The 11,862-nt window shown below is 39.7% G+C and overlaps 1 protein-coding gene across 1 annotated transcript; it reads right to left on the bottom strand.

Moving 5' to 3' along the window:
• Nucleotides 1-594: 594 nt before the first annotated feature.
• LOC307020556 (GTPase IMAP family member 9-like) lies at nucleotides 595-2,992 on the bottom strand. The gene is made up of 2 exons (XM_079652013.1): nucleotides 2,937-2,992; nucleotides 595-2,388 (listed from the first exon to the last, which is right to left on the bottom strand). The coding sequence occupies exons 1-2, from the start codon at nucleotides 2,959-2,961 to the stop codon at nucleotides 1,127-1,129; spliced, it is 1,287 nt and encodes a 428-aa protein (XP_079508139.1). The 5' UTR covers nucleotides 2,962-2,992; the 3' UTR covers nucleotides 595-1,126.
• Nucleotides 2,993-11,862: the final 8,870 nt, after the last annotated feature.

Here is an 11,862-nt window from a genome sequence, read left to right as displayed (position 1 = left end):
CCATGAGCAAGCCACTAAATGAGTTACAACATTTAATTGATATTCTTGAGTTTAATTACATCAAGTTTTGTTAATACATTTTGGTTCTGACATGTTTCTTAAATAAGTTGAAAAGACTTTTCACCTTGAGATAAATGCTCTTCTCTAAAAAGTAAACCAAAATTCCTCAAACCCTTATGTTTAAAACAAACATAAATAGTTCCAAGATAACTTATCAGTTTAGATACATGTGTTGATGCAAACTGCTTGGCTGTGTTTTCAGAAGAGTTGTCATGCTACCAACAAATGTATTTACCAGATGTTCCTTAAAGTTCCTCTCCAAAGCTGTATTGATTGGTTGTCCAAACCAATTAAAAAGTTCAGCTATTATTGAGATAATTAATGAGTTTAAGGTATTTTCTGGATATAAAGGTCAATAATGGAAAATCCTTAAAGTTACCAAGATTTAAAATGCTCAGATTTAGCACACATTCATGTTTGCTTTTAATGGGTTCAGGCATTATTTCTTATTTTCTATAATGACATGAAACAATTTTATTTAGATCCAGTTGTGAATAATACATTTTGATTTATATTAAGATAGACCCTTAAAACTCACTTTTAAAACGTTTATTAAACAACCTTTACATAACATAACACACTCAATGTGAACTCAACATTATTTTATTATGAGACATTATTGATAGCTAGATGTTTGTCTTTACACATTCATTAGAGTTCCAACATTTTCATATTGAATTACACAATTCATTACAAATGTAGATTTTAACCTTTCATTTTACAAAACCCAACATTGACATTACGCCTTCAGTTACAGGAAAGCCAAAGAAAACACATCCGTTTACTATTTTAAAAGCATTAATTAATGATGTGTATATATTTATTTTTCTTGTAAAAGCAATCAAAGAACAAATGAGTTTACAGTGCATTACTATAGTTTATAAAGTTAACATCTTGGTTCTTGACGATTTGTCACCCTGATAGTATTTAATTGACTCACCACAGAAATAACTGATATTACTATAAATCACATCAAACAACAAAATCAAAAAGAGGACTGTGAAGATTAACAAGGAGGTATTCCAGAGGGTCAGACTGCATCATGGAAACCAGTGTGACTGCTAGATTATGAAAACCAAGAAGTGAACTTTTTCCAACCTTTTTTCGCAATGGAAAAAATGTCGTCAATTATTGTAGGGCTTTCCTCAGCTTCCTTCCTGGCCTTCCTCTCCTCCTCTTCTCTTATTCTCCTCTTCTCCTCCTTCATTTCTTTTTTGTGAGCTTCTTTTAGGCTTTCATCCTTTTCTCTTATTCTCCTCTTCTCCTCCTTCATTTCTTTTTTGCGAGCTTCTTTTAGGCTTTCATCCTTTTCGGTTATTTTCCTCATCCCCTCCTCCATTTCTATTTTGTTAGCTTCTCTCAGCCTTGCCTCCTCTTCTTTCATTCTCTTCATCCCCTCCTCCAATTCTGTTTTGGTAGCTGATTTTAGGCTTGCATGCTCTTCTTTCATTATCCTCATCCCCTCCTCCAATTTTTTTTTGTTAGCTGATTCTAGGCTTGCATGCTCTTCTCTCATTCTCCTCATCTCTTCCTCCATTTCTCTTTCACGAGTTTCCATCTGCCTTGCTACCCTCTCACCCTCCTCTTTCATTTGATTGAATTGTTGCTCATACTTTTTCGCTATTTTCTTTTCAATTTCCTCTTCCCGTTTGCACATTTCCTCTTCTTTCTCTTTAAGGATTCTCTGTTTCTCCTCTTCTATGGCCTTCTCTGCCTCCTGGAACATGCCACTGGTGTAATGGCTTCCTCCGTTCTTCTCTGCTATCTTTCTGATCTTGTTGAGCAGCTCTCTGACCTGAGAACGATCCTTCACCTTATTATTGAAGACGTGGCACTGCCCGTTACATCTGGCCACAAGTTCCTGCAGCTCTTCACTTTCCTTCAAGAACTCTTCGATAGTTTTCCCTTCGAGCTGGTCACCGTGGGTAAAGAGAATCATGCTGTATCTGTCTGCATCTTCTCCAAAGATTTCCTGAATCTTCTGCACTGTCTGCTTTTCTTCATCTGTGAATCTGCCCAGTCTGATGACGACCAGGAAGACATGGGGTCCAGGAGAAGCAAAAGAAATGCTCTTACCAACATCTTTTCTGGTCTCCTCTTCTTCAATCTTGGTGTCAAACAGACCAGGAGTATCAATAACCTTAACTTTGTGTCCATCAACCCTACCAATGTCATTAGAACAGTCTACAGTCATGGATTTAGCAGAGAACTTTGATGCAAAGGACTTTTTTCCCAGAATGGTGTTTCCTGTGGCGCTCTTCCCAACACCGGTCTTCCCCACCATCACAATCCGGACCTCATCATTATTGTATGTGTTTGATTGGTAGGCTGAAAAAAAAGAAGAAAGAATAAATATTTAGCAATCTCTGTATTTATAAAATGGTTCAAATACCAAATGAACAATGATGATAGGGGGGGGCTCAAGATGCTTTAAGTAATCTAGAATATGTGTATAATCTGTCATTCAATTAATGTTTTTAATTTATTCCTGTGGACGCTATTCTCAACATAGAAAGCCTTTATTAAGTGAATGGCAGGTTTGGTGATAAAGGTAGAGGGTCTGTCAATGTCAAGTGATGCACCTTGAAGGGACGTTGTTTTTCCAAACAAACTTATGACCGGCTACCCCTAAATATTCTTATTATTCTTAATACGTTTCATGTAGTCTTGTGAACATTTTGTAAAATCAAATAAAAGCAGTGATGCATTCCCAAAATTGGGAGTGTATCACCCAGGCTCTCAAAATGCTTGGAATTTTATTTTTATTGTACTGTTTTGATCTGTTTATTATTAGGGAATATGACCACCTACATATCCAATCTATAAATATTTAGATAAGTTGCAATCATCATTAACAATAAAGTTTATTCACTTACCGTTTCGGGCGATTCTGCTGGCCATAGTTGGTTCTGGAGGGAGGAGCTGGTCTGCTGCTGAGCTGAAGAAGTGAAGTTAGTCTGCAGCAACACTTCCTTAAATACAGACTTCATGAAGCAAACCACACCCACACACTGCTGACATCACAGTCTGAAGTTCAGCTCCAGTGGGATGATTCATAGATTAAAATGTATAAAATCTCACCCTGGCTTAATAAACAGAACAATGGACATATAGCCTCACGTGTTCAGATTTTTTTTAATTGAACAGACTCCATATTTGAGGTATCAGCCCTCAATGTTCTTTATATATCAGCATTCACCCGTTCACACACATTCATAGTTTCATGGCTGTTTTTCTCAGCTCTTCAATGGTCATTGGAATTTGTTGATTCACGCTCTTTATTGTTCTGTTTTTAGCACAGCTTGAATATCCAGTCCACCTGCATGGTCATCGTTCATTTAGATAACTATAAACAGCGAACCCAGTTCACCCTCCCATCAGCATGTACAAGAAAGGCCACCTGTTCTTTTAAATGCCACCATAAGTGCCCACAAAGCGCAGCACTTTTAGTTGTAGCTCGTAGTGTGTGTTTGTGTGTGTTTGCAACATGAGGTCAAATAGATATGTTTCTCCGAATCGAAGGGGAAAAATACAAAAGCGTTGCACACAATTTAAACCTATCAATGTTGTGTTTGTTTGTTTGTTTATTTATTTAAAGGACAGTGCACATTAATCCACATTGCTGTAAATGAGCCAGTATTAGCCAGCAGGCTAATTTTCAACTGTTGTCATTTGGCAAGATGTTAAATGACCACAACAAGACAAGAGAAATAAAAACATAATTAAATAGAGTACAGCGGGCAACAGCAAATGTATGATAGGAGGTGTTATTCCTTATCTGTATTGGTATTGTGTTCCAGAGTGTTGATGCCCTCTCAGAGAAACAGTGTTTACCAAAGGAACTGGCCCTAAGAGGGACTACACAGTCCCCTCTTAGGGCAGACCTTGTGGTTCTGCTGTTTGAACTTTTCTGCTGTATAAAAGTGCAGAGTGGTGGGGGTGCCTTGCCGTTTAGAATTTTTAAAATGAGACATGCATCAGTGTGTTTTAAAATATTCCCCCAGCTGAGCAGGTTATGTTTGTCCAGGATTTTGCAATGGTGGTATTGCTTAGGTTTTCTGTCCAAAACTTTGAGAGCTTGTTTGTGAAGTGATAGGATAGGCTTTCATGTTGTGCTATTCGCCTGGGTCCAGCTGGTCATACAGTCTGTTAGGTGGAAAAGGATCATGGCAGTCATATAGAGTTTTGCTACAGGTGTTGTCAAACAGTTCCTTATATATCTAAAGTTTGCTAGATTGTATTTAGTTATTTGCATTACCTTTCTCACTTGTTTTTTGAAGCATAAAGTAGTGTCAAGGATAATGCCTATATTTAAAATGTGTAACTGTTTGAATGACCTCCCCAGACACATAGACTTTGGGTTCACCCAGTTCATTCCTCAGGGGTGGTGATGTCTCGCCACTTACCCTTACACACTGAAGCTCATCCAGTATTGCACTGGATGAGAAATTAAAATAAGACATTTTGTGAATGAGTACTTGATGGTTGACTGTATCAAAAGCTTTCTTAAGGTCTAAGAAGATTGCTCCAACAATGCCTCCTTTGTCCATTTTTGATTTAATATTTTCCACAAGGAAACAATTTGCGGTCTCAGTGGAATGATTGGCTCGGAAGCCGAATTGCATGGGGTGTAGTGTGAAAGGACTACTGTTAAGATGTCCAGTCAATTGCTCAGCTACACATTTCTCAGAGATCTTAGACATGACAGGTAGGCACTAATGGGCCTATAGTTGTTTGCATCAGTTGTGTCCCCGGATTTGTGGACTGGCACAACAATGGCTAACTTCCAGTCTTTTGGGAATTTTCCCTCCCTAAAAGAGGTGTTAATTATTTGGGTAATTGTCCCTGTGAGGGTAGTAGCATGTTTCTTTAGAAACATAGAATCCAGTCCAAACGTGTCTTTTGATTTGGAATTGTTTAAAGAAGAAATTATAGAATTAACTTTGGATTCAGAAGTGTCTGTCAGGGAGAAGATTGGCTGTGTACAATCAATAGGTGATGAATGTGTTTGACCACTTTGGGGACTGTTTATAGTCAGCCTCACAGAATTAATAAAATGGTTATTAAAAAGAGCCGCTATTTCTGCTGGCCCCTTACATACAGTAAGGTTACATTGTTACTGATCTCCAGCTGCTTTGTTATGTTATGCCCTTTCACGGTTAGGTTCTGCAGACAGTCCCAGATTTGTTTATGATTTCCCTTAGTTTCATGAATGAGATTAACAAAGAAGTTGGATTTAGCTGCCCTGATTTCCTTTGTAACTCTGTTTCGTAAGGACACAAATATATGCCTGTCAGTCACTACATTTGATTTAAGAGAGTGCTTTAGAGCAGCGGTTTTCAAAGTGTGAGGCGCGCCTCCCCTGGGGGGCGCCAGAGAGCTTCAGGGGAGGCGCAGCGTGAGACACAAAAGAACGAGAAAAAGACGAGTAAAGTGACGCTTGCCCACTTGTGGCTGTCTGTGGAGACCGAGTTCCCCCACCTCGCCAAAAAGGCTGTAAAAGTGCTCATTCCCTTCACCTCCACCTACCTGTGTGAGTGCAGGTTTTCCGCATTGACTTTGATCAAAAGCAAGTACCGGTCAAGGCTGCAGCCAGAGTATGATCTGCGTTTATTCCTGTGTGCATCAAAGACGCAGACTCATTGTTCCCACTAAAGTAGGGGTGAGTGTAATAGGGAGGCAAAGTTGACGTTCAGTGTGTTACCGGGAGCATATAAGGATTTATCCACCATGTTGAAAATGTTAAAAAAAATTATGTCTTGAGAACACGGCGTGCGGAAATATACGGGTCGTGCTGCAGCTAGATGTGCCTGTCCTCTGTAAGAAGGTGTCGGCGACTGACATGCAAGGAAGAACGGCTGTCCACAGGCTGTTCCAACTTTAACAACTGTATTAACTTCCAGGGTAGTGAATTGAACATGCAATTGTAATTGGGTGTGTGGTATAATTTCATGCACGGACACGCATGTTCCACAACACACAAACTGAACAACACTCAATTTTCCGATCGCTACCAGTGTCCTTGCGATCTTGTTATAATAACAAGTGCACGTTACTGATGCAATATGGTTGAGACCATTCGGGCTTATTCTAGAGGGGTGCAAGGAATAGTCCAAGTAGTGGGGGAGTTTTATACAATAAGTTTAAAACATAAAAATAAAAAGGTTTAAAAAAGTTATTGTTTAATGTTTTAAGGAGGTGACGCTACTCAGCCAATCAAATCGGTGCAGTCAGCACGATAGATTCAAACACACACACAGACACGACAAGAGGAGAGAAACAGTCGGAGTAATTTCAAATGGCGGAAGGTAGACAGCGAAAACAGAGCATTTAATTACATTTTCTCTTACTGGACCTCTTTGAAATGCAATTGAATACCCCTGCATTATAGCAACAACAACAATAATAATAATAATAATAATAATAATAACAGCAATAATAATTGGGAGGGGAGGCGCGGCTGTTCTTATGTTCTCTAAGGGGAGGCTCACCTACCCAAACTTTGAAAACCCCTGTTCTAGACAATGTGTGACTTTGTTTAGTATTTGGTCAAAACACACAATCCTTGAAATAACTGATATAACTATAAATCACACCAAACAAATACATCAGAGAGGGGACTGAAGAGGATCAAGGAGGTTTGGTAAATCTGCTGCTGTCCAGCATCAGAAGGTCAGACTCTCTCATGCAAAACATCTCAGTTGTTAAATATGACCTCAAAAAGGAATTTATGAAATTGTACATTCCCACAAAGATTTATTTTTCTCAGCTTCCTCTCTGGCCTTCTTTGCCGCCTCTTCTCTTATCCTCCTACTCTGCTCCTCCATTTCTCTTTGGCGATCTGCATTTAGCTTTTGCAACCTCTCCTCGTCATCTTTGGCTTCTTTTAATTCTTTCTCATACTTTTTTGCCATTTTCTTCTTCATTTCCTCTTCCTTTTTGCGTATTTCCTCTTCTTTCTCTTTAAGGATTCTCTGTTTTGCCTCTTCTATGGCCCACTCTGCCTTCTGGAACATTTCATTGGTGTAATGGCTTCCTCCGTTCTTTTCTGTTATCTTTCTGATCTTGTCGAGCAGCTCTCTGACCTGAGAACGATCCTTCAACTCATTATTGAAGACGTGGTACTGCCCGTTACATTTCCCCACCAGTTCCTGCAGCTCTTCACTACCCTTCAAGAAATCTTCGATGGGTTTCCCTTTGAGCTGATCACCGTGGGTAAAGAGAATCATGCTGTATCTGTCTGCTTCTTCTCCAAAGATTTCCTGAATCTTCTTCACCGTCTGCTTTTCTTCCTCTGAGAATCTGCCCAGTCTCATGACGACCAGGAAGACATGGGGTCCAGGAGAAGCAAAAGAAACGCTCTTACCAACAACGTTTCTGGTCTCCTCTTCTACGACCTTGGTGTCACACAGACCTGGATGATTATTAGATTAAAAAGTATAAAATCCTTCTCTTAATAAACAGAACAAGGGGAAAAACAGCCTCATGTGTTCAGATCTACATATTTTAGATATAAGCCCTCAATGCTTTTTACATATCAACATTCACACACATTCATAGAGGCAGAGGCTGCCATGCAAGGTGCTCAGGGAGACTAACATTCACAAACACTCACACACGTTGGCCATACCAATGTGTGGTTAAGTATCTTTCCCAAGGTCACATGGACATGTAGAGCTACATTTTATTTACAGTTTGAAGCACCTTCAGCAGTCTGCAGCTCTCAAAGTGTTTAAAAAGAAACATGGACAGTTGGCTTCAGCATTCGGCATAATAGTGATTTAATCAAATCTGGCTTCCTATTATTAAAAGCAACACGAGCATCAACCCGACGCAGTCCGCCATTGTTGTGGTTGTGAGCGGCTGGGAACACAACTGGGACTAAAAAGGAGAACCAGTTCAGAACCAGAAAAGCACGGAGCTAGAACCAAACTGGTTTGGTGGGAAGGGGCATGGATGTGTTTAAACTAGGGCCGGGACTTTAACGCGTTAATTAAGATAAATTAATTACACAAACATTAACGCGTTAAAAAAATTAACGCATTTGAATCGCACTTATTTTTGCACCGCGGAACGTTTCTCACTGGATGAGTTTCAGGCGTACCGATTATACTGGAGCACCAACTAACGTTCATGACTTCAGACAACAACAAACCACAGTGAACAATAGTCAAACATGAACGAAGAAGCTGATGAGACCGATTTGGTTGGCCCCGTGGATGGGACATTTTGTTTTAAAAAACGGAGGGATGGAAGCGTCGAGCACGGTTGTATGCAAATTATGCAAAAAGGAATTTGCATATCACCGCAGCACATCAAGCCTCAAGTATCACCTCAACGCAAAACATTGCGTGGAAGCTAGCGTGGACGTTAGCCCGACTCCGAGTACAAGGACCCACACCATACTTGCCCTCAGAAATCGGGAGCATTTCAAAATGCAAAATTGGGGATGTTAATCTAACAGCCGGAGCTGTTAGATTAAAATTAACATGCTTATTGTAGTTGTAAGTGCACTGCCTTGCGGCCTGTAGCATCGTCCTTAATGGAGCATATGTGTGGGCTGGAAAGGAGTGAGCAGAGAGTAGAGTAGTTGTCGATTCTTGTTCTGTTTTCTGTGAATATCTGCTTCACCCTCTCAGACTTTGAGTTGCGCGCGCTACTAAAGAGACGTGTTACCATGGAAACCAAACAATGGTGTAGTTGTATTAAAGTCCGAGTGGAAACAGTCCTGTGTAAATCTGATTTTGTCAGAAATCGGGAGAAATGCGGGAGAAATATGACCCCGGGAGGAAACCGGGAGAGGGCAATGAAATGGGGAGTCTCCCGCGAAAATCGGGAGGGTTGACAAGTATGACCCACACCCAACCCACACTCAACCAGATGACTGGTTTCAGGGCCAGGATAACTAAGTCCACGTCTGAAAAAAATAACCAGCTCACTGGATTGCACTCGACTGTAGACCACTTGGAGTGGTAGAAAATAAGGGGCTGCAAAATGTACTACAGATTGCATCGTCTGACACAACATATGAGCTGCCATGCAGAAAGACAGTGACAAAAAGAATCCAGCAGCTTTATGACAATGAAAAGGAAGATAAAGAGAATTTATTGGAGAAAGCCGAATGTGTTGCCCTGACTGGGGATCATTGGACAAATTACCTCTGTGTGACGGCACGCTTTATTGACATCTTCTCACTGTTCTCAGGTCAAATATTTATATGTGATTAAAAATGCGATTAATTGCGATTAATTAATTACAAAACCTCTAATTAATTAGATTAATTTTTTTAATCGAGTCCCGGCCCTAGTTTAAACTGCCGTTTATTTCCCCTCTAGGTTTTCACGTTCATGTGATATGATTTTATTCAGCCTCTTATTCAGGGTCTCAAATGATTGATACCCTGACATTTCCCATTAGAATGTATTTTACTTTCACTTTTAGATAACTGTCCTCAGTAAACCCTGCTCCCCCCTCCCTTCAGCATTTACAAGAAATGCCCCTTGTTCTTCTAAACGGCAAAAAAAACTGCACGTACAGAGTGAAGTGAAGCCAGGCCTTTGAATTGCAGCTCGTCCTGTTGATCAACATCTCCTTATCTGAGGCCCTGATACTCCCAGTAGGGAGTGAGTCATAACCCCAAGTGAAGGAGTTCAAGTATCTGTTGGTCACTTCAGCATTTACAAGAAATGCCCCCTGTTCTTCTAAATGCCACAAAAACCTGTAGACTGTAGTCAACACTATGAACTGCAGCTCTCAGTCTCTGTTCATAACAGGATGTCAGATTATGCTGCAATCACAAGCTTGGAAACTTTCAAAACCTTCAGCAGGGCTTTGATATAAACTAGGGCCGGGACTTTAACCCGTTAATTAAGATTAATTAATTAAACAAAAATTAACGCGTTAAAAAAATTAATGCATTTTAATCGCACTTATTTTTGCACCGCGGAACGTTTCTCACTGGACGAGTTTCAGGGGTACCGATTATACTGGATTATACTGGAGCACCAATGACTCATGACTTCAGACAACAACAAACCACAGTGAACAATTGTCAAACATGAACGAAGAAGCTGATGAGACCGCTTTGGTTGGCCCCGTGGATGGGACATTTTGTTTTAAAAAACGGACGGATGGAAGCGTCGATAAGAGCACGGTTGTTTGCAAATTATGCAAAAAGGAATTTGCATATCACCGCAGCACATCAAGCCTCAAGTATCACCTCAATGCAAAACATATAGCAGCTAGCGTGGAAGCTAGCGTGGACGTTAGCCCGACTCGGAGTACAAGGACCCACACCCAATTCGCGTTGATCAAACAGTGGCCTATGCAACAGAGAGATTTTATTTTTCATCAGGATATTGGAAGAATAGGAGGGATTGAGGTCAATCACTGGCTCTTTTTTATTTTATTTTAAATGGTACACTTTATGTTGAACTATTTATTACGTTGATGGTGCAACTGGCACTTTATGTTGAACTGTTTATTGTTTTGGCCAAGGTTATTGAGAGAGTTGGACTGAAATTGATTAGATTTTTTAAATCAACTGTTGGTAAATCAACAAAGTCTGTTATGGCCTCTGAAGCAACAGAGAGATGTTTTCTAATAGTCAGGGTTTCCAATGTTCTGAATGTACTTGAAAGTATTGTGTTTTACTTAAAAAACAAAGTGTTATAGTTTACAGAATGTCTACCTACCTATAGGCTACCTGAATCTCTGAAATGTACTATATTCCTAAATATGCTATTGCTACACTTTATGGCAAAAATTGCACTTTTCTGTTGGTCTTGGTTAAGGACCACCTTGAAAAAAATAAACAATGTTTTGTTGCTTAAGCTTATGTATTCAGTCATTATTCAATGGTATACTAAAATCCATGTGAAAAAATTGCTTCTCACGGTTCTCAGGTCAAATATTTATATGTGATTAAAAATGCGATTAATTTCGATTAATTAATTACAAAGCCTGTAATTAATTAGATTAATTTTTTTAATCGAGTCCCGGCCCGAATATAAACACATTGATCTTCACTTCCTTTGTAATTAAACTCATCCTGTTGAATCCTCATATAAACTTCAACTCAAAGTTGTTTTGCTTGTATTGAAGATTGTAGTGTACGGTGCAAGGGATTCATTTTAAGTTCTGATTCCCATAAGGCTGTTCCCTGTGGAGCTCTTTCCAGCTTCAGTCTTCCCCTCCATCACAATCCTGAGTCCCTCGTCATTGTGTTTAATATCTGAGAAGAAGGCTGAACAAAATAAACTATTTCCAAAATGTCAATGTGTTAGAAAATGTCAATGCACGAACAGGGGGAAATTTGTTAAAAAAAAAATGTCTTGAGAACACGGCGTGCGGAAATATACGGGTCGTGCTGCAGCTAGATGTGCCTGTCCTCTGTAAGAAGGTGTCGGCGACTGACATGCAAGGAAGAACGGCTGTCCACAGGCTGTTCCAACTTTAACAACTGTATTAACTTCCAGGGTAGTGAATTGAACATGCAATTGTAATTGGGTGTGTGGTATATTTTCATGCACGGACACGCATGTTCCACAACACACAAACTGAACAACACTCAATTTTCCGATCGCTACCAGCGTCCTTGCGATCTTGTTATAATAACAAGTGCACGTTACTGATGCAATATGGTTGAGACCATTCGGGCTTATTCTAGAGGGGTGCAAGGAATAGTCCAAGTAGTGGGGGAGTTTTATACAATAAGTTTAAAACATAAAAATAAAAAGGTTTAAAAAAGTTATTGTTTAATGTTTTAAGGAGGTGACGCTACTCAGCCAATCAAATCGGTGC

The sequence above is a fragment of the Notothenia rossii genome (assembly GCF_949606895.1).
Source record: "Notothenia rossii genome assembly, chromosome: 9".
Taxonomy (NCBI): Eukaryota; Metazoa; Chordata; class Actinopteri; order Perciformes; family Nototheniidae; genus Notothenia; species Notothenia rossii.
The sequence above is the reverse complement of the archived record's forward strand: the minus strand, read 5'-3'. Positions and strand labels throughout refer to the sequence as shown.